General features: G+C 38.5%; 1 protein-coding gene across 2 annotated transcripts in view; it reads right to left on the reverse strand.

Moving 5' to 3' along the window:
* Window positions 1–14,423: 14,423 nt before the first annotated feature.
* The window catches only part of LOC124595964 (tRNA-uridine aminocarboxypropyltransferase 1), a 33,373-nt gene continuing 23,714 nt past the window's right edge, over window positions 14,424–24,082 (reverse strand). Inside the window, exons 4-5 of one of the 2 annotated variants that reach the window (XM_047134900.1) lie at window positions 19,858–19,997; window positions 14,424–16,923 (exon numbers count right to left, since the gene is read on the reverse strand). In XM_047134900.1, coding sequence (XP_046990856.1) covers window positions 16,676–16,923; window positions 19,858–19,997 — 388 coding nt within the window. In that variant the 3' untranslated portion in view covers window positions 14,424–16,675. The remainder of the gene's footprint in view (window positions 16,924–19,857; window positions 19,998–24,082) is intronic. The other variant, XM_047134899.1, reaches the window with a different exon arrangement.

Consider the following 24,082-nt stretch of genomic DNA (forward strand, 5'->3'; position numbering starts at 1 on the left):
ATCATACAGTAATCCAATTGAGGCAGTAAGAACAATAAAGCACATCCTCAGTAATTATGGGACTGTAGCACTTATTCAAGCTCCTAGCACCTGTTGATCTTATGGTGTGTAAGGTTTATCTATACTGTAGACCTACATTGTATGTACATCTCGACATTCAAGAAAAGCTGTCTCATTGGTTTCTCTAATATTCATTTGAATATGGGAGGTTGCAGACGATGTGCTTTTGGCCCTTATGGGTTCAGGGCCTCATTTGTATTCTATTCAAGTGACCTTGTTGGTAGATAGTACAACTGGAATTTAATAATTTCCACAAATGGCAGTTTGCGTTTGGAGTTGGTTGTTTATTGCGCAGGAATCAGCCTTCCTGTGCAGTGTCAGCATAAACTCTGTTGAACCTATACTGACCACTAACAGAAAAGAAAATTACCAGGATAAGTTAGTCGCAAAGGAAGTAGAGCCTTCCAGACCAGACCTGTTGCCTGAGACAGTGATGAAATCAAATAAGCATGTCTACAAGTGAAGATTTAATGAAGCATAAGTTGTCGTGTGGTTGCAATGTAAGAATGCCTGATTTTCAGACCGAAAATTAATTCGTTAATTAATACATGTATTAGGAAGCTTGCACATTTGTCTGAAAAAATAAAAAGCCATGTAAACTCCCATTTACACAAAAATGTGAAACAGAGAGTAATGAAAGCTGAAACATTATTTTATTCTTGCCATAAACTGAACTTAGTTATATACAAAACAGTATTCCACAAAAACAATTCCTCCTTTTTTCAGACAAGTTATGCATATTATTATTATTATTATTATTATTATTATTATTATTGACAGTGGCTGAAGCTGTATAAATATTTTGATAAGCAAACTGTTATACAGCAGATGCTATTAATTTCACGCTCTCATATTTACCTGAATTTAAAAATTTGTGAACACTCAGAATGTATTCCTATGAGCCACCACTGATTCTAACAATTAGTTCTCTTAACCCTATCACTTAATCTTACAAATTTTCACACTGGTCCACTCCTTAACTCAAACACCATGGAACTTATTTCATTACAACAGTTCTTGCACAATCATTTCTAACTATCTATTCCCAATTTACAAACTAAAATGAATCAATTATTCTTAATACTACCCCACTGTGCATTCAGCTTCCTTCTGCTGCAAAAGCTCGGAGCATCCAGTCAACGGGAATCTGAAAGACTGTTAGTGACGAAGCAAGTTGGGATATTTTTTCTTCCCCTCTTGTTTTGCCATCTGCCTACTTAAATTCGTTTTACATTTTTTAAATAATGACCATTAACATACATGAGTATAATCTGTATTTTCATAACAAAGAAAGATTGACCCTCAGTTTTAAAGAATATAACACCAGACCTAATTTTGTGCTTAGTTTTATGTATGTAATTGATTTTCTAATTTATTTTGATTATTCTTAGTCTGTTTCATTACAGGATGAAATCAGTAATTGTTTCGTAACTTAAATTCTATTGTTGAAATAAACAAATATAAATTCTGTACTAACATTTGGAAAACAAAATACTAGTAATCTTAAAGTGTTTATTTGGCTCTATTCAAAAACATGTTAGCACAGCCAGCCCTTTATTAATTCCAAAGTAATTAACAGTTTTGTCAAAGTATTGTTTGCATAACTATATATTTTAATTTCATCATTTAAACAAATAATTCGGCCTAAAACTTGTAGTAGAAGAAACTGTGAAAAGGAACAAATGTTTCAATGTATTCAGTTAATTTAATGAGTTAAGTTTTAATTGTAATTTCTGTAAATTAAACTTCAAACAATGTATAGTTTCAGCACCTATTATTGTGATGATATATAAGGGCCCAGTTTTTGGTCATGAGTCAGTCAGTCCACGGCTGACTTTCAGACAAGGGACCTGTGTTGGTTAGAAGAATAACAATGCTCAACTTAACAGTGTAGTAAGTGTTACGCAATTAGGCCATGTGTTAAAACAGTGACAGTGTCTGCTCCATATGTACATTTCTATTCTTCATTAACTGTGAATTTTTTGGTTACGCTTTTACTGCTCATAGATGTTCAACAGTAAACTACTGTAGCATTATGTGGATGGTTCGCCTGTTAACTATTAATGAGGCTTATAGGAAGTTAGAACAATAGTGCACTGGCCATAAATAACTGTATATTATTGGGGGTTGTGTTAAAGTGAAAGTAAAAGACTATGAAACGCAACTGTGCATCTGACGGCTTCATCATTTACAGAAGACAGTAGTGCACAGCCACCCCCTATTTTTTCAGCCAGTACGTCAACACTGAGGACAACAAACAAAGAAACAACGTAGGTGAACTGCTACATGTTGGTCTGAGGTCAGTCCTTTGCTTTGTCTTCTACAAACCAAAACAAGTACTACACTCAGCAGAATAAGTGTCGCTGCAGCGGTTGTTATGGCAATAGTTGATGTCTCTTTCTGGTAATGAATTCTCCAATATGAATTTACATGCTGAAACGCGACTGGGTTTCCAGAGAGGCCGTCCCTCCTGCTGAAAATAAGCATATTTATAGACTGCATTAATTCCAGGCCTAGATTTAAGATGGTTAGATTTCTGATAGGCAGCACTTCCATAGGCTCCTGTGGCCAACACAAACGTGGCTGCAAAATATTCAGATGAGTTATCCCCGAAATTGTGGCAGGCAGACGGAAAGTAGGCCCCATTATCTCTCACATTGTTCCATTTAATAACAAACTACTGCTGTTTAATTCTAGCCTCTTTGCTGACATAAGCTTCCCCTGCTCTAGCCACTACTACTATACTGTTGAAGGCAGAGTGCGACCAATGTGCCTCGAGCTGCTCAGTTTGTAGTTCAAAAAATGGCTCTGAGCACTATGGGACTCAACTGCTGTGGTCATTAGTCCCCTAGAACTTAGAACTACTTAAACCTAACTAACCTAAGGACATCACACACATCCATGCCCGAGGCAGGATTCGAACCTGCGACCGTAGCAGTTACATGGTTCCGGACTGCGCGCCTAGAACCGCGAGACCACCGCGGCCATCTCAGTTTGTAGTTTCTTGATATTCTGATTAACTGCCTCTTCTACACCTCTGGCATACCCCATTACTTCTCCAGTCAGTTGGTGTATAGTCCTGTGTTACTCAGTACATCCTTCTCTAAACTCCACCTACAGGCAGGAATACTATTACATTCCTCCTCCTTTAATTCATTGCTGCTCCACAACTGCTTGTACTAATTACACTAGATTTATACCTAACCTAAAGAAAATATTAACTGATTATTTCCTAGGCCTCAATCCAGACGGGTTCCTTGTTACCATCTCATTCACAACCTCTTGTTTACCTTCTGATACCTTTCTCCTCATTCTCCCTTTCTGGTCTGCATTTCCCATCCCTGGAATAACTTCTGGGCTCACTTGAAAAGGATTAATCCACCTTACAGGCACAATTATCATTCTCGTTGGCAATTGAATCTTCACATTTACTGGCAACGTACCTGCACCAGTTGGTATAGCCCCTGATACTTTGAAAAAAAAAAATTAAAAAAAAACTTTGTCTTTCCCTTCAGCATACACAAGGTTGATAGCATCACCCATTGACCAATCTTATACTGTGACATTCTTGATGTACAGCCCACTGCTTCTCCCTGTTTCTCCAGTGCTTGTGTATTTGCCCTCAGTACTCTATTCCAGATTTCCCTAATCACTCTAGCAAATTCCTTAACAGTCTCTCCAGTCTTCCACTTCTTCACTTTCAATATGTCGAATGGAATGGTGATGGCATTTTATGACTATAAACTACTTCATAAGGCGATATTCCTGTATTCGTATGCTGCTTTGAGTAGGAGGCAGAGACAAAATACTTCAAATAGACATCCCAGTTGGTGTGATGTGAGTCAACATGGTAGACAAGCATCTTCCTGATTGTCTATGCAGTCTTTCAGTTCTTCCCTTAGCTTGTGGAAGGAAAGAACTCACCCTTAGCTTCTTCACATTCAATAACTTCACAATTCCTTGAATAGATCTGAAATAAAGTTCGTTCCCTGGTCTGTTGTTATTGTTTCCGGCACACCAAACGTCAATATCCAATTAATCACAAGTGCTTGTGCCACTGTTTCTGCCTGCTGGTTTGACACTGCAACCATGTCCACATATTGTGAGAAATGATGTATGATTGTGAGTACATACTTATTCCTTGCAGGTGTTTTACTGACTGGACCTAAAACATCAATCACTAGAAATTTGAATGGTGCTAAGACTTCAGGTGACTTCTGCAATGGTACTCTTTTTCGATACAAATCTGCTCCCTGTGCGCACTGTATGCAATTCCACACATGCTGGTTTACATCTGTCTGCCTATTCCTACAACAATACCTTTCCACTACCCTTCTGTTGGTAGATTTACAACCTGCATGCCCCACTGATATATGACCATGAGCTTCTTGCAGAACTTCATTTCTTAGCTTCTCTTTAACTACTGTCTGCATTCTCAACTTGGTTTCTCTGCATGGTAACCCATCCTGCATAAAAAATTGTGGCTCCTTAAAAGACTGCTTACGTTCATCATCTGCTCTCTGTGCAGATTGCCCCCAATATGTAATACTGTTATTTTTCTACTTAAGCCATCCACATTTCATGGGGTCAAAATCCAATTCACTTAGTCTTACTGCCCATTGTGCCAACCTATTGGAAGGATCCTTTAACCCCAACAATCCTTTTAATGCCACATGATCTGTTATTATTCTAAACTGTTTACCATAAACATAACATTTGAAATATGTGATTCCATAAATAGGTCTTTACATCTCTTTCTCTGTTGTGGAATAATTTCTTTCTTCAGAACTTAGTTGCATCAATGCATAAGCTTCTACCTCTTGAGACAACACACAGCAAAGTGCATAGTTTGATGCATTGCCTGATAACACAAATTCTCTATTAAAATCAGGAAATACCAATACTGCACTCAATATCTTCTTTTAGCTCCTCAAAAGTATGCTGGCACTCTTCTGACCACACACATTTAGTACCCCTTTTCGACCAATTGTGTCAACGGTCTGGCAATATCCACAAATCATTTTACCAACCGGCAGTAATAGTTTGCGAGTCCCAAGAATGATTGCAACTCATTTACAGATTCCAGTACAGAAAATTCATCTACAGATCTAATTAATCTTGAGCCTGAGACATGACCTAGGTATGCTACATCTTCCATCACAAAATTAAACTTTTAACCTTAGTAATACTTCCCTTAATCGCTGCATATGCTGTTCCATATCACTCCCATAGACGATTATCTCATCCAGATACACTAAGCACTGCCATGGTTTCAAACCTCTGAGTATTCCATCCAACACCCTCTGAAACGTTGCAGGTGCATTTTTTAATCTGAATGGCATTCCTCTGAGTTGGTAGTGTCCCCAGAGCGCCAAACATGCTGTTTTTTGTCAAGCCTGCAGTGCATCCTCTACTCTACTAAGCATTGTTGAAAAATACTTGAATTGCCCTAAATGATCAAGATTCCTGTGATGTTTGGCAAAGGGTAGGCATCTGTTATGGTTTTCGCAATTAGGTGTCTGTAATCATAACAAAACCTATATTTTCGTGTTCCATCTGTGATTTTTTTGTCATGATGACTATTCCTGACCCCCATAGACTATTACTTTTTTCAATTATTTCATCTTTCAGCTATTGATCGATAAATTCCTCCAAAATCGGCTGCAAGTACCTAGATATTCTGTATGGTTTGCAGTAGACTGGCAAATCATTTCCCATTGGAATGTGTTTCTGTGTAATATGTGTAGCTGATAATGGCCCTTTTGAAAAAAGTAAATCCTTAAACTCAAAAAGTACTTTTTCTATCTTGTCCCTATTGCTTCGCTCTAGGTGCTTCCCTTTTTCTTACAAGGCTGTTTCTATGGCATCCAGTGATTGTCTGTGGCTGTCACTCCTGGTGTCCCATTCTTCTTACTCCTGGATATCCATATTATCAATTAACAACTGCTTTGTTAATCCTATGTCCTCTGCACTAAAATTATCTAAAGAAACAAGTACCTTCTTTTCACCCTTTATTTCTTTTATGCACATCACACTTCATTTAACTAAGCAACCTGCCTGACCTAATACTTCATTTTCTTCTAACAGTTCCATCATATAAAAAATTCCTAACGGCAAGCTAGACTATACACTGACCCAAAGTGATTTCTCAGTACCCTGAGGTACACAATCATGTGAATCAAGTCTTAGTGTGGTTGCTCACAATTTAATCAGTTCGTCTTTTGTGACAGACTCCCCTTGTGACATCGTTACGCTGCAAATGCCTTCACCTGACAAACATTTTCCCATGTTCCACCCTAAGCTGCCGAAGCTCAATTAGGGCACAATGCTGATACACGAAATATAATCCCAGAATCATGTCCTATCCCTCACTCATGTGTGGCACACTGTTTAAATTGAACCACACCCAGGCAGAAGTCTATGGCCGCTGATCCTAATGGTGTGACATCTTTATGCCCCACTCCCCGCAATCTGCACCTTGGTGGATTCTGTTGCTTCTGTTTCACCACATCACTACTGGCAACCGACACAAATGCCACTACACCCAATAATATCCCGCAACCCTTTTTTTTCCTACTATTTCTTTTATCACACGATCCACCTCCGTATATGATTTCACAGCATCCAACCTTACTGGGAAGGGCTTTAGGTGGACCTGGGATTCCCCTTGGTGTTTAACACCTTATTCCTCCCCACTCTTCTACTTCTAAAATTATTACTTTCCCTTACTTTATTCACATCACCCTGAGGCTGGTGACACTGCCCCCTTCCAAGACCCATTCATCCACATCTGAAACATTTTTTATTAGCTGCAAACACCACCCATTTACCCCGCATTCCAATCGACAAATCGATCTTCTCCCATCCTATAGCTAACCACACTGCTGTGCGCAAATCCATTGGACCCCTGTCTGCACAGAGGTTGACATTTCCACATGCAACCCTTTTAAAAAAGCATTTATCACCCTCTGCTCAACTTCATGCAAAATAATTTCATTAACTCCAGTACTCTGTCCTAGTTCATAGGCACGTTCAATAATTTTCCTTATCCAATCTGCAAATTGTTCCACAGTTTCAGTTTTATTATTATTATTATTATTTCTTTCTTTTCTCAGACGTTATGTCTGGTCAAAAATGGAAAGTGACGCAGACCTTGATCAAGTGTGACTTCCTTTTAACTGTACGGTATATGTTATATTGCATTCAGGAACTTTCGGGTAATTGAACATGTATCAATAATTAGTGGATTTCTGTAGTTGTATATACAAGTTTGGATGTAGCTGTATTGCATTGATGTACTGGTGGATATTGTGTGGTATGACTCCTGTAGTTGATAGTGTAATTGGTATAATGTTAACTTTATCCTGATGCCACATGTCCTTGACTTCCTCAGCCAGTTGGATGTATTTTTCAATTTTTTCTCCTGTTTTCTTTTGTATATTTGTTGTATTGGGTATGGATATTTCGATTCGTTGTGTTAATTTTTCTTTTTATTGGTGAGTATGATGTCAGGTTTGTTATGTGGTGTTGTTTTATCTGTTATAATGGTTCTGTTCCAGTATAATTTGTATTCATCATTCTCCAGTACATTTTGTGGTGCATACTTGTATGTGGGAACGTGTTGTTTTATAAGTTCATGTTGTAAGGCAAGCTGTTGATGTATTATTTTTGCTACATTGTCATGTCTTCTGAGGTATTCTGTATTTGCTAGTATTGTACAACCGCTTGTGATGTGATCTACTGTTTCTATTTGTTGTCTGCAAAGTCTGCATTTATCTGTTGTGGTATTGGGATCTTTAATAATATGCTTGCTGTAACATCTGGTGTTTATTGTTTGATCCTGTATTGCAATCATGAATTCTTCCGTCTCACTGTATATATTGCCTTTTCTTAGCCATGTGTTGGATGCGTCTTGATTGATGTGTGGTTGTGTTAGATGATACGGGTGCTTGCCATGTAGTGTTTTCTTTTTCCAATTTACTTTCTTCGTGTCTGTTGATGTTATGTGATCTAGAGGGGTGTAGAAGTGGTTATGAAATTGCAGTGGTGTAGCCGATGTATTTATATGAGTGATTGCTTTTTGTATTTTGCTAGTTTCTGCTCGTTCTAGAAAGAATTTTCTTAAATTGTCTACCTGTCCATAATGCAGGTTTTTTTATGTCGATAAATCCCATTCCTCCTTCCTTTCTCCTTAATGTGAATCTTTCTGTTGCTGAATGTATGTGATGTATTCTATATTTGTGCCATTGTGATCGTGTAAGTGTATTGAGTGCTTCTAGGTCTGTGTTACTCCATTTCACTACTCCAAATGAGTAGGTCAATATTGGTATAGCATACGTATTTATAGCTTTTGTCTTGTTTCTTGCTGTCAATTCTGTTTTCAGTATTTTTGTTAGTCTTTGTCTATATTTTTCTTTTAGTTCTTCTTTAATATTTGCATTATCTATTCCTATTTTTTGTCTGTATCCTAGATATTTATAGGCATCTGTTTTTTCCATCGCTTCTATGCAGTCGCTGTGGTTATCCAATATGTAATCTTCTTGTTTAGTGTGTTTTCCCTTGACTATGCTATTTTTCTTACATTTGTCTGTTCCAAAAGCCATATTTATATCATTGCTGAATACTTCTGTCATCTTTAGTAATTGGTTGAGTAGTTGATTTGTTGCTGCCAGTAGTTTTAGATCATCCATGTATAGCAAATGTGTGATTTTGTGTGGGTATGTTCCAGTAATATTGTATCCATAATTTGTATTATTTAGCATGTTGGATAGTGGGTTCAGAGCAAGACAGAACCAGAAAGGACTTAGTGAGTCTCCTTGGTATATTCCACGCTTAATCTGTATTGGCTGTGATGTGATATTATTTGAATTTGTTTGGATATTAAGTGTGGTTTTCCAATTTTTCATTACTATGTTTAGGAACTGTATCAATTTAGGATCTACTTTGTATATTTCCAATATTTGTAGTAACCATGAGTGGGGTACACTATCACTATCACTATTAGTATTATTATTATTATTATTATTATTATTATTTATTACCCTAACTGTTACCTACAGCGTCTAGCACTATTTCATTTCATATGTCTCTGAATTAACTCTTTTTTAAATTCTTCAACTGATGCGGCTCTCTTAAGAGCTTCCGTGTAACCTACATAAGTTTTTGCTTCCCCTGTTAGTCTCAATTTTGCAACACTCAACAATTTCTTATCAGACCAAGCTTCCATCTGAGCCACATTTCCGAAGTCTCCCACTAAAGCCTGCACATCCTTGGTGCAATTTAACTTGCAAATGACAAATCTACACCCCACTGTGACAATCACAATTGTATCGACCCATGCAGTTCTGTATTCAGGGTTGTCACAAGTTTCACCTGGTGAAATTCCCTTATATTTCCCTGATTTCCAGACAAGTTTTAGGATTTTTCCCTGACAGATTTTGAGATCTCAAGGATAAGTTAAGATGTAAGGTGACAATCTGTCTTTGCAGCTACAGTACAAGAAACAACAGTGAAAATGAGGAAATATCTAAAAACAACTTGCAAGCAGATGGCGTTTGCTGATGTGAGCAAAAATCTTAGGTACTAACATCAACATCTTTCACAATTAACTGTTCGTAGATGGAGAAAGCAAGCCAAATGGAATATGTGTTTCATTAAGACCACTTATGTTATTTTATTTCAATAAAACGAAACACATTTGGTGAAAAAAATGCACCTTTCCTTGGAGTTGAGAGTCAGATTTAAAATACCTTCCCGATTTCAGAAATAATCTCAGAAAAATAGTAGACCTCTTGAAAGAAGTGTGTAAGGCAGGTAAGAATTCTGTAAACCAACACTGTAGGTGACTGCCAATAAAATGTTGCTTCTACTATGTTCGTTATTGTCGGTTATTATCTACTATGTTATATCTATTATTTTACAGGTATTATGTGATTTTTCTTTTGAGAAATATGTGATTACCTAGTGTACAAACCACCAGCAACTAACACAGTTTTCTTCTTCTTACTGTCCTTATTTTCTAATACATAAACTACTTTTGAAGTGACAAAATGTACTTGAACAAATAAAATTACTGTAAAACGCCGAACTCCACAATATACTTGCGGTGAAACAGATGCAATTTCTGAAATCCATCACCCATGGCCTCTGGCCTCCCTGCATTACGCCACACACAATCAGACCTGGCCTGCGGGCAGATCGCTAAGACTAGATCCAAAGGGCAGAGCCTTCACATTAGTGGGAACCGAATAGCTTCTGATCGGCAAGCCCAGTCCATTATAGATACCTTCAGAAACGGCCTGTGGTTTTGGCCCATCGCAGAAATCCACTCATGTGGCCTGCCATTCATGGGCCACAGACAGCAAGTCAATTAAATGAGAGCACGGTGATCAATCCATGCAACAGATTACTTTTTCAAAAACTCTGAGAATCAAAAATAATGAGCATTGATAGCAACTCACCATAAAGATGATTGCTGAGCCACAGACAGGCACATAGAAAAGACAATTATCCTCACACAACTAAATTTTCAGCCATAGCTTTTGTCAGAAAACGAGAGCACCCAAACATTCATACAATCACTCAGACACAAATCACGCACACACAACACCTGTCTAAGGCTACTGTGTCTACAGTCTGTGAGAATTAGATCCAAACAAACCACTCTTCAAGTCTCTCGTTGGCAGCTGCTAGGCTAGCAACAAGAAATGGTAACAGCACTGACTGCAAGCTGAGGGGAATAGTAGGAGGGGGATAAGCAGTGGTAATGAGAGAGTAGGGAAGCAGCACATATTCTCAGCTGCACCCAGCCAGTGACGATGCATGACACCTCAGTAAACAAACCATTTCATCTACTGAGGCAAAAAACAAGATTTTTCCAGTGTTTTTTTGAAATTTTACTGATGTGTTTGAAATTCTGATATTCCCTGATTTATAGAACCTGTGGCACCCCTGGTATTATCCGCTGTTAATTGTGCTACCTTTTCTACAATATGTTTACTGCTTCCAGCTCTGATACATCTCGAATCTCTGGTTCTGTCGAAGCTTTGTCCTTGATGACACTCATTATGAGGACTCAATTCTTATATCTAATCATGTTTCATCTCAACTCCCAGTATTGCCTAGCCATATGCCTCCATTGTTTACATGTATAACATTTTACTGGAACTGACCAAGCAAAGTGGTGTAGCAGATAGCACACTGGACTCGTGTTCAGGACAACGATGGGTCAAACCCGTGTCTGTCAATCCTGATTTAGGTTTTCCATGATTTCCCTATATCACTTCAGGCAAATGCTGGGATGGTTGAAAGGGAACAGCCCATTTCCCCATCTTTCCCTAGTCCGAAGGGTCCGATGACCTAACTTTTTGGTCCCTCTTCCCCATCTTGACCAACTGTGGCGAAACAAGCATTGTGTCATTTGAGAGATACAGAGGCAAGCGAGCATGCCGGCACTTACCCCAGTTCACTGCTACTAATGCCACGTCATCATAGCACACCTGTGTGTAGCATACAAAGTATTGTACCATAATCGAAGAATGAAATTAAAAATTAAAGTTGCTTTTCCACACTTTGTCAACATATGCTTCAGCATATTAATGTTTAAATTGTCAAATCACAGAGTGATCAGATGAATATATTTCCCTAAATACATCATTTAAAAAAAAAAAAAAAAAAAAAAAAAAAAAAAAAAAAAAAAAAAAAAAAGGTGGTGCTCAGTAATAAAGCAACAAAACCAAAAATAGTTCAGAATGTGCAAATGTACGTAAAACTCAACTGTTACAAGTATCAACTTTAACAGAACAATATTTTGGTCAAAATCGAAGTTTTTACGAAAAATTGAAGGTGCTGAATATTAGACTTAGAAATATAAAAATTCGTATGAGGATTCAGTTCAATATAAAAGCATCAACTATGTGACCCCATTAAGCTACCTCTAATGGTTTTCAAGTAATTTACTAAAAATTAAATTTTAAACAAAAATGTCCTTATTGTAGTAAATTATCAGATGTATAAATGATGGTTGCGACTACAGCACTTGATTACACCTAGAACAAGTTTCAAGACTTTGATGTAAATAACAATCAATACAAGATCTCTTAAAGATGTAGTTCAGAGGTCACGTTCTACTGTCAGTTCCACTCTAAAAATTCTGGACAGCTAAGTTTACATGTACGCGAGCTAAACCTTTTTCCGTGATTAAAGCCTACATAACTACATTCATACAAAAATTACAAAGATTCTAAACTGATACACAACAGTGTTGTAAAATGATGTGTGTCTAAGAAAGCGGCCATTTAGATACTGCTACTTGGGGATAGAGCGGATGACGGTAGATGTTCCCGACGGTCGTCCACTGCGCCCATATATAAATACGGCCAGATAGGCAGTGACTTGACTTCACTTCACACCCAGCTTTCAATCGATATGCATCTGTCAAATGCCGGCTTATGCGCTGCGCTGCCTCGGATGATGTCACAGTTATGCTGCTGTTAAACGCATGTTTTTGGTTCAAATAGGAAGGAAACTTGCGAGAACTGTACTCTGTCCTGGATCGCTTAGATTTCACGAAAGTAACTGTTTGTGTGCCACCCATAATGTTAACAAAACCGTGTGGCAAATAGTGATATAATTTTTCCACCTTTGTGGCGAGCATTTAACTTTGATTATTTGAAGTCAGGACAAAAGACCATTTTATGGGAACTTACCATAGAGGTCACCTCTGAACTACTCATAGTGCTGTTTATGACAGAATCATCATCATCATCATCATCATCTTCATTATTATTATTATTATTATTATTATTATTATTATTACGTTGTGCGCGTGAAATTTTCTTAAACATAACTGAATCAGTTAGAACTCAAAACTTTTATTTCTAACTATAATTCCTGATCCCACTGAGTAAACAGAGAGTAGAAACATTTCTTTCAAGGAACAAAAGAAGAATGTCAACTCGTAGACTGGAAACTACGGTCAGTATGTTCTCCATCCCTTTCTGGCTTACCACAAAAATAGTTTTCAGGCTCTTGTCAGCAGACGGTGCCGCCACTCCACACAATCAACCAAATGGAACTGATTCCATACATGACGCTGAATGAACCTCAAGGCTGCTCTGTGCACATCTAACAGGCACAAACCAATCATGACATCCATTAACTCTAAAACTAGACAAATCCACTGGTTCTTTATTAGCAATAAAAACTACTTTAGAAAATTCATGACCGTCAAACTTCTTCTCTGTGACCAAAACACAATTTTTTGACTCACTGTACTGTAGGCTGTAGGTTCAGACATTGTCCTAAGAAGGTGACATCAATGTACTGACATCTGTGTTAAATGACCCTTGGACTGTCACTTCTGAAGAGTGAAATGAGATGTCACGGCATCAGTAGATTTATTCCATTAATTTCTCTATTCCAGTCCTCAGCCATAGTACATCAGGAACATTTCGGTGAAGGCATCAGTTGGCTCTCGTGCGAAACAATAGACATCCAGCACTGCTGACAATACAAAAAACGGGGCCGAGTGTGGTGTCATTCGAATGCCATTGTCAGCAGCGTCTCCAGCTGCAACTGTGAAGACAGCACGGCGATGCAGCGGATCATGCCCATTAACTTCCTCCAATGATTGGGTGGCACCCTCGTGGCTCAGGGCAGACTGCCCTGTCTTATGGTTGAACAGCGGACCCCACACTGCATTCTGCGATGTCATTCGAATGTCATCGGCTTACGGTGTAGGCTGTGATACTGAGACGAGAATCACTCAGGTCATGAAAGGCTGAGTACTTATACACTCCAGACTATGTTCGTTTCGAGCTTAAGGCGTGTACCCGAAACACTTCCAATGGTTTATATGCTACATAGTGGTACAGGATACCCCAGCCATGCACCTTATGGTGGCTTGCAAAGTATGTATGCAAATATCAATGTAGAGACAACTAACATAGGAAATTTACTCCCAACTATTTTTGTAAGCAAACTGTAGGATTTGTGAGCCAAATATAACCAACAATGGATGCAGGATAGCACTGGCTTTGAGAGAGAGAGAGAAAGAGAGAGAGAGAGAGAGAGAGAGAGAGAGAGAGAACGAGCGCTCTCGTGTGCATGTGGTCACGTACACATGCGCGTGCATGTGTTTTCTCTCTAAGCTAGGGAAAGGATTTGTCCAGAAGCTACAGGAATTTTCAGTCAGGTTTACACGCCTGTCGACAACTCAATGCCTCTAATACTCAATGATCCTATATTATTTACATTCTACCAGAACTCTCCATTACCAAATTTCACCATCTTTTTGATTTTTGTCTGTCAATTCTGCAAAAGGTATTCATACTGGGAAGAAATATACTCTTTCCTTCTGTCTTAGATATTGTGGATTTTACTTTTTCTCTCATTTCCAGTTAGAGTGCGTCTTTTTATAACAAAAATCTTTAAACTTAACTAAATTAAAATAACCACTGTAAAAAGCCTACTTACTCAAAATGCGTACAAATGAACAAAAAAGCAGAAACACTAACTTTCAAATCCAAGGATCCTTTCTTCCATGTGACAAGAGAGAGAGAGTTTCCTATTCCCATTTTATTACAGCTGCCTTTTCAACTTTACTACACTGAAATTATATAATGTGTTCAAAACAACAAAAATTACAAACTATTACATAGTAGCAGAGATCAGTATAGTATGTACAAATTATACAATCAATTTTATGTTCATTCATATTAGGGAGTAGTTCACAAAGCTACTTAAATCCAACATACAAACAAGAAATAAGTGCAGACCTAACACACACATACATCACAACATAACAGAGAATAAGATCATGGCAGTTACTATGCAGAATTAAATTTAACACTTAAAGCAGCAATTCAATAAACAGTCAAATTAAAATAGTAAATGCAAAACTATTAAAATAGGTCACAAATGCATAGCAATCATGACAGTACATGCACACATTTTCAACAAATGACAATAAATACTTGGCGTGACTAATATAAAACCAAAGTCAAAAATAAAAATTACAAATACAAGAACTTCTCCTTAACAGGAATAATGGGTAGGTAGAACAGCATAACATAAAACGATACAGCGCTCGGTCTCCAATTTATGTGATTATACTGGGGAGATGATCTCCTACCTCATTATATTTCTAATATCTGATACTTGTGAGTTATATCAGAAACAAGACATCAATTAATTTCCAAATAACTTGTGATACATAACAATAACTTTACTCACAAACAATAATGCCAAAGATTGGAGGTATGAAGATGAATTTAAAAAGTGAATAACTCTCAGATGGCATTGTTCGGACAAAATTTCACTGTTGGTTGTGGTCTGCCTGTGGATAAAGTAAAACTTGGAAGACAGTTTTACAATCTGGAATTTTTATTTGTGCTTCCTGCATCTCTTGAACTCTGAAGTATTAACAAACAAGAAGGGGGTGGGCGCAATTATCTCTTCCCTTCATTTAATTTTGGTAACAGAGTTGTCTTTACAAGTCAAAGTATAAATATTATAAATAATTAAAAAGGAAGATAAAAGTTTATTCCCAGCAGTACTTGAGGAGGAAGAGGAGTTTCTGCTTATAAATCATGGAAAAGAGAACAACTAAAATAAAACACACTTGACGGACACAAATTAGAAAACATAATTAAACTTCTAACTTCCTGATTTCAAAACATCCTCCATTATGAGAAATAAAATAGAAAATGGGATAAAGCACACAAAATTCATTTAAGAGGTGAAACAAATACTCAAGGTCTTGCCTTCATGATCAATAGGATGTTCAGGAGCATGGCATTTGGTTTTACTGCAGAAGACAGTTCACCTGAGAGCACTCATTCTTCAATTTTCCTCCTCCTCCCTAATGTTTTGCATCTAACTAGCTGATTTTAACTTCTGTCAACTTTTTCACCCTGTAATTTCTTGACATATTCATCACTGGTAACTAATTGCCAATACTACCTAATCTGATCCTCAGCTATTAATCCATTGTTATTCTGTTGCCTTGCATCTTGTGTGTGTCTTGTTCCTGTGTGAGGAGTGACTACTACTTTTTTCCAGCACTGTAAATACTGACATTTATTATTTCTTTATTTTTCTTTCAACTCACAAAGCAATGTCTTAAAATTTCTGGAAACTACTGATTCAACTACATTTTCTAATTAACATGCCTGTCAACCAAACTACAACTGTTCCAGTTTTCTTCAACTGTTCAGCACACACACCTCACCAGTGCCAAATACTGTTAAGGAATTAATTCTGACACATTCAGATGACACATACCACAAAGAATCCACTCCAATGGGACACTAATTCCAGAAAAATCCAAGCTGAGTCTCCTCAACAACCATCTCATAACTGTCATTCCGCTTACTCCTATACCTATGCCTAAACTCACTATGGCAACGTGTCTTTCATCCGTTAGTTCCTTACTGGTTCACCATACCACACAATGAAACAGAAACCAATCCCTGCATGTAGATTTTTAACCTAATGTGAAGCCACCAAAGCATAAAAGAAGTTTAAGTATCTCTTACTCCCTTTAGCTGCAAGCTAAATATGGGGTTTTAAAAATAGAGCAGTAGAACAGCTGAAATGGTTTTATACTAAATTATTACTTTATTGGTCTTTTGTATGCACGTAAATCTCGGTTTGGATAAAGGCTATGTATTTTGCTATACATGTATCTAAAGAAGAATAAAAGACTATCAAATTCTCCATCATATGAAGAGCTACTGGCAGTCACTAGCTCTACAAGGAATTGATGTATGGCCTCCACTGTTGCCAGATACCATCGTGGACTTCCCTTCTGATGGCGCCAAAACTGTGACAGCCTCGACTGAAGAATTACACACGGCAGTGCTGAAACAAAAATTTAAAACACTACAATATCAGTCATGAAAAAACCCAGCTGGTGATACATTAATGACCACTGTGATAATTCTATTCAACTTCCCAAGCTTTTTATTAATATGAGATTGGCTGTGACCAATTCATCTATTTCAAATCAACTGCTTCAGAAAAAAATTGCTCTGTTCACCATAACCTAAATTCTACATGATAAAAGTTGCTCCTATTGCAACGTAACAGACACTTTTCGTCACTAGATAAAACTGTGCTTTAAAGTATCCATTGCTATCCATATCAATGCTTTCTCTTATATTTACTTTGTCAGCTTTGTTTGTGTGTTCCAAGCTTTCCTATTTCGTTTGTCTTTCAGAAATTATCCCCAGCTCTGCTAACATATACTGAAAGTCAGAACCACATCTTACTCACATCGACATAATAAGATTTGTGGGGGATGGCTTGAGTCAACAAATCCTGCAAAGCCTGGTAAGAAATTACAGCCCAACTTGTTTTTGACACTTTTTTAGAGAAGCCTACTTTGAAGCAAGTGATTTATCTCAATTGATGCAGGAGATTAAAATACCTCGCTTCTGATTACCTGTTTCACTTAAAAGATAATGTTTTAATTAGCACCAATTAATTAAAACAATGATAAAGACATATCAATAACTTTTATAATACTCTGCCATGACAAACTCCAATTAAAGTTGTGTAATCCTCTCATCAAATAGAAATGTATGATGTGCATCACAATAACATTGTTTGATTTCTATTCTGGCACCTTTCTACTGTTTTTTGTTTTATTATGTTTTAGTCTGTTCACCCCTTTTGATCCAATTCAATCGAAACATTATAAACACAACTTCCCTGTGACCAGAACCAGCAATTTGTGAGGGATTCCCAATGTCATTTGGAGGCACTTGTACTGTCTGTATTATTAGCCATCAATATAGCTTAAATTTATACAATACTTAATTCCAATCATAACACAGTCATAATCATCCATTACAGTAAATTTTACAATATCACCATGACCTTTAATCCAAATACACAACATATCACCAGGACTTAATTTACATGTTCATTTTGAACAGATGCAAAATTTCTTATCAACGACGACAGATGCACTAGCAGAGGCAGAAAAAACCAAACAGTCTCGGACAATATCACTGTCTTATAGGCAACAACATCTTGAAGAGGCAAATTTTCTAATACTTGAATTCCTTACGTATTATTCTTGTGAATAGGAACTACAGCTAGGGTAATGAAACTTTGATGACAATGAACATCAATGGAATTTAAAGTGAAGGCAACTTACAACTGCAAAGAAATGTGTGACAAGCAAATAGCTATTAATCTTTACATCTTTTTTTGTAGATGTTAGGACACCACCTGTACACATGGTGTACTGTAACATGTTGTGGCATCTCAGCAAATGAGCTGTTATGTGACCAAGACTCTTTATATAGCAGCGCATCTACTGGCTGATGCAATCGAGCTTACAATGCATGGGAGAGTTCTCCACAGCAGCAGCTACATAAGTTTAGACCCGCTGCTGCCTTGGTGCACTTTTCTCAGCTCCAGGACAGTGCTTTGCAACAGGTTACGCAACTATCAGATACATAACAGCTCATTTGCCAAATGCCGCTACATCATACAGTTCACCTTGTGTATAGGTGGTGTCCTACCATCTACAAATAAATTTATGATGTGGGCATTACGTACAATTTTGCTACATCTACCACAACTTATCAAAAGTTGTTTTCAGGTCCAGCATTTCTCAATGGTTTTAAGTTCGACTTCACTTTATTGTTTATAGATGTAGACGGTGGTCAAAATTGGGTTACCCTAGAATTTATTTTGTGTTGACAAGAATAAGATGAAAGGAATTACAACTTCGGAAAATTTCCCTCATCATGATGTCATCGCCTACAAGGCACTGATGGTGTCTGAGATTGAGCACATTCTGCCTTCACTAGTGCATCTGTTGCCATTTATGAACCACTGTGTATTCATTCAACACAAATGTGTACATTAAATCCTGATGATATGCTGTCTATTTACAGTAAAGGTCATGGTGAATTGCAAAGTCTACTATGATGGGTGATTGTGCTTTATATACTTCATTTTAATAAATAAAACTACATATTGATCTTGTCAAACACCAAGATGTAATTGCCTCCTTTCATTTGCAGCCAATCTGGGCCCTCAGCACAGTTTCCTGTTACCTGTGGCTCCCTCTGGGTGCTTAATAGACTGTGTAAGCTGTTGCAATGTGCTGTCCTTGAGTTTATGACTCCCCTTATGAAACATTGTAATTCTGACACAGGTCTGGCCTAACGTCATGGTAATGAAATCATTGGCTATTAGCACGAAAGCAGCAGTCGCAACTGAAGGTAATTCTTTTTGGTAGTAGCACTTATGTGAGTGGCTGTCCTGATGAGAATCTTGACAGACACTTTAGCAGATAACAGATGTCCATATGTTTCCACAATTGCAATACATGATTTTTGCATAGGGCAGCACTGACTCAGTGAGGCAGCAACATATTTCAGTTGTTCAGAGCACTGATCTCATGTTGTTACTGTGCAGATTCAAACAAACAACCACAAGATTAAGTATATCCACAGTACCAGTGAATTTGGGTCTATATTAATACCAATTAAAATTAAACAAAAAGTTGATATCACCACCACTATTCTCCCTCTCCCCCCCCCCCCCTCCTCTCTCTCTCCCTCTCTCTCTCCCTCCCCCCCCCCCCCCCCCCCCACACACACACACACACACACACACACACACACACACACACACACACACACACACACACACACACACACAGAGAGAGAGAGAGAGAGAGAGAGAGATATTCTAAGGTGGAAATGGAATTAATAAAAGGCTTCAAGGAAAGAAAATGAACCTGGCAGGAAAAAAAGTAACTCAATATTTTACCTCTCAGACGAGGATCTTTGTAAATTCCTCGACTTTGATTCCATGTGCTATCAATAAAAACAGCTCTTGTGACAGGTAAATTGCCTTCTGTTATGCTCCATGTACTTTTTGTATCGTCCCGTACATTGCTGTTCGCAGATCTGAAATGAAAAGGAAACAGGAAACTATGATTAATTTTAATCAGTTACAAAAAACCTATGATCTACCTACAAAAGAAAAAGTATAAAAATCCAGGATGGTATGTAACAATATCGTGAAAAGGAAAGTTGTTACTCACTGTATAGTGGAGATACTGAGTTGCGGATAGGCACAACAAAATACAACTTTCAGCCAGTACAGCCTTCATCAGAATTAAATGGCAAACACACACACGCACATACAACCAAACGCAACTCACAGAGTGGTGTGTGTGAGAGTTGTATTTGTGTGAGTGTGTATGTGTGTGTTCACCATCTAATTCTGATGAAGGCCTTACTGGCCGAAAGCTATATTTGTGACAGTCTTTTTGTTGTGCTTATCCACGATTCAGCATCTCCGCTATATGGTGTGTAGCAACTTTCCTTTTCATAATACTGTTAGAAGTACGAAGGGACTTCAAAAATTCAGTTACACAAGCTGTCCCATGCTAAGACCACTGTGCAGCAAGAGTGGCACATTGTCAGAAGACAATACACATTCTGAGTTTTCTGCAGACACATTTCTGCTATGGTATGGTTAACAGGTGCATCACAGTGTGGGAAAAAAGCGGCATGGCAACCGGAAACATACTCCAAAGCTAAAGTATGCAGAAAGTATGATTCTTGTGGGCAAAACCTCTAAACTGTACACAGATTACCCACGAGATTCTGGCAGTATGTAGACCACATGCAATGTCGGTGTCCAGCCACAGTGAAATGGTGCGAACAATTTGACCCAGGCTGCACAGACGTGGATTAAGAGTCTACATCTTGCAACATGTGATTTCCATCTTTTCGGCAAGCTGAAAAAACATTGGGAGGGGGGGAAGGGTGCAAGGAGAGAGATTTTAATGTTATTTGGCCTACAATAATAACATGTAATTTACTTTTTGAAGTATCCTCGTATATCGTTTATTTGTGTGTGTGTGCGCGCGCGCGTGTTTTCCTTCATGTACAATGAATGCGAACAATTCCAATTTATATCATATATTATTCAAAAGCTTTAAGATCCTCTCAGTATAAACCCTGGTCTCTTAATCAATTAACAGTTCAGCAATTTGCCATTCCTCCCATGAACAATGGATCTTGCCAAGGTAGGGTGGCTTGAGTGCCGCAACCACATAAGACAGCCATAACCATAGGTGCAACCACAATGTAGAGACACCCGTGGTACAGTCAAACACGTCGCTGTTGATGAGGGGCAGCATCCTTTTCAGCAGTTGCAAGGGGAATGGTTTGGATGATTGACTGATCTGTCCTTGTAACATCAGCCAATATAGCCTTGCTGGTACTGTGAATGGTTGAATGCAAGAGAAACTACATCTGTTACTTTTCCCGAGAGCATGCAGTCTTCTGTATGGTTACATACATACTCTAGAACTGTAGCAAATGTGCTCCAGTTACATGGAATGAAGTATCTGATTGAGAAAATACAGGTACACAGAAGAAAATTGTATGCCGGAACGACACATCAGCACATGCCTAGTATATGGACATGGACACGGAACTGTGTGTCGAAGAGTTTGCTGCTTATCATACCAAGGGTCTGTCTACTCTCCTCCCCCCCCCCCCCCTCCACATCCCATGTTCTTTCAGTAAAAAATAACCTTTTTATATAAACGTATGGTTCGCTCTCAACAGTGCTTAGCGTTACATAGATAGTACGGTACAATATATTAGAAAAACAAAGGAAAAAAATTACTTTTTCACTTTGTACACTTGGTAACGAATAGCTGTATTTATGTTACCAAGGTAAACACATATGAACAAAATCAGGGTTTAATCTTAGTTTAATTAAACAGTAATAAAAAACTAACATTATATTAGCCAAATGCTGGCTTTCCCCTCTGACAACCATGCCTCCATCCTTGCTATCCTCCCTGTTTTCCTTTCCCTGTTGCTTCATAACCTGGGTTGTGGGTAACTGAATCCACTTTCCCTTCTTCCCTTTCTTTCCCCTCTCTTCTCCCTGATGAAGGAACGAAGTTCCAAAAGCTAGGAATGTAAATTTTCTGTTCTGTTTTGTGTATCTATCGGCTGTACTGAGCTGAGGTAAGTACTGGCCAGCCCCTCTATCTCTTTGATAGTATTTGTTTCACATCTTTCATCATCTATGACAGATTGGTTGGATGGTTTGAAAGAGGGGGGAAAGGGACCAAACTACGAGGTCATTGGTCCCTTGTTTCTAATTAAAAAAATGCCACAAGTGTAAGAATAAAACAGACAAGACATATAACACAAAACTGAAAGAAAGGGAAGACCACAAGAACAAAGAAAAGGCAACGAACACTAAAAGGAACAAAAGAGGACAAGAAAACAACAGAGATATGCAAGAAACAGTTAGAAGAGAGTAAAACAAGGAAGTAGATTACAGTGGCTGGCTGACAACGAAAATAAAAAGGAAAAGCCAGCCACCCTGCAACACATTAAAACTTCCATCCTAAAAGCACTAGGGTCGAGGACACAGAGGGACAAAGGACATGTGCTAAAACTCAGATTGAATGATAAAACCCACCCTCACGGATGAAACATAAAACCAAATCAAGGCATTGTCTACAAAAATCAATGATAACGAGTCAGGCAACCAAAGATCTACATCTACATCCACATCCATACTCCGAAATCCACCATACGGTGCATGGCAGAGGGTACCTCATACCACAACCAGCATCTTCTCTCCCTGTTCCACTCTCAAACAGAACGAGGGAAAAATGACTGCCTATATGCCTCTGTACTAGCCCTAATATCTCTTACCTTATCTTTGTGGTCAGTCCGCGAAATGTAAGTTGGCGGCAGTAAAATTGTACTGCAGTCAGCCTCAAATGCTGGTTCTCTAAATTTCCTCAGCAGTGATTCACGAAAAGAACGCCTCCTTTCCTCTAGAGACTCCCACCCGAGTTCCTGAAGCATTTCCGTAACACTTGCGTGATGATCAAACCTACCAGTAACAAATCTAGCAGCTCGCCTCTGAATTGCTTCTATGTCCTCCCTCAATCCGACCTGATAGGAATCCCAAACACTCGAGCAGTACTCAAGAATAGGTCATATTAGTGTTTTATAAGCGGTCTCCTTTACAGATGAACCACATCTTCCCAAAATTCTACCAATGAACCAAAGACGACTATCTGCCTTCCCCCACAACTGCCATTACATGCTTGTCCCACTTCATATCGCTCTGCAATGTTACGCCCAAATATTTAATCGCCGTGACTGTTTCAAGTGCTACACTACTAATGGAGTATTCAAACATTACAGGATTATTTTTCCTATTCATCTGCATTAATTTACATTTATCTATATTTAGAGGTGGCTGCCATTCTTTACACCAATCACAAATCCTGTCTTAAGTCATCTTGTATCCTCCTACAGTCACTCAACGACGACACCTTCCCGTACACCACAGCATCATCAGCAAACAGCTGCACATTGCTATCCACCCTACCCAAAAGATCATTTATGTAGATAGAAAACAACAGTGGACCTACCACACTTCCCTGGGGCACTCCAGATGATACCCTCACCTGCGATGAACACACCATCGTGGACAAAGTACTGGGTTCTATTACTTCAGAAGTCTTCAAGCCACTCACATACTTAGGAACCAATCCCATATGCTCGTACCTTAGTTAGGGGTCACATGGCAGCCAAAGGAGGACAGAGCAGAATAATATGGGCCACTGTCAACCGGGCACTGCACCGACACTGAGGTGAGTCTTCACGGCACAGGAGGTAGCCGTGGGTCGCCCAGGGATGGTCAATGCGGAGCCGGCAGAGAACCACGAGAGGTCCTCATCGAGGACTTCCACAGATTCATGGTCCCCTTAATGGCTCACAGTTTGTTGTGCGTACTGAGATTTTGCAATTCCGTCTCCCAAAGCTGAAAAACCTTGTGGCATAATAATGAACGCAGGTCAGCTGCAGGGATGCCCATCTCCAGAAGTGGTTTCCGTGTAGCCTGTTTGGCCAGCCTGTCAGCAAGTGCATTTCCTGGGATTCCAATGTGACCAGGGGTACAGACGAACACCACTGAATGACTGGACCGTTCCAGG

The sequence above is a fragment of the Schistocerca americana genome, chromosome 2 (assembly GCF_021461395.2).
Source record: "Schistocerca americana isolate TAMUIC-IGC-003095 chromosome 2, iqSchAmer2.1, whole genome shotgun sequence".
NCBI classification, from domain to species: Eukaryota; Metazoa; Arthropoda; class Insecta; order Orthoptera; family Acrididae; genus Schistocerca; species Schistocerca americana.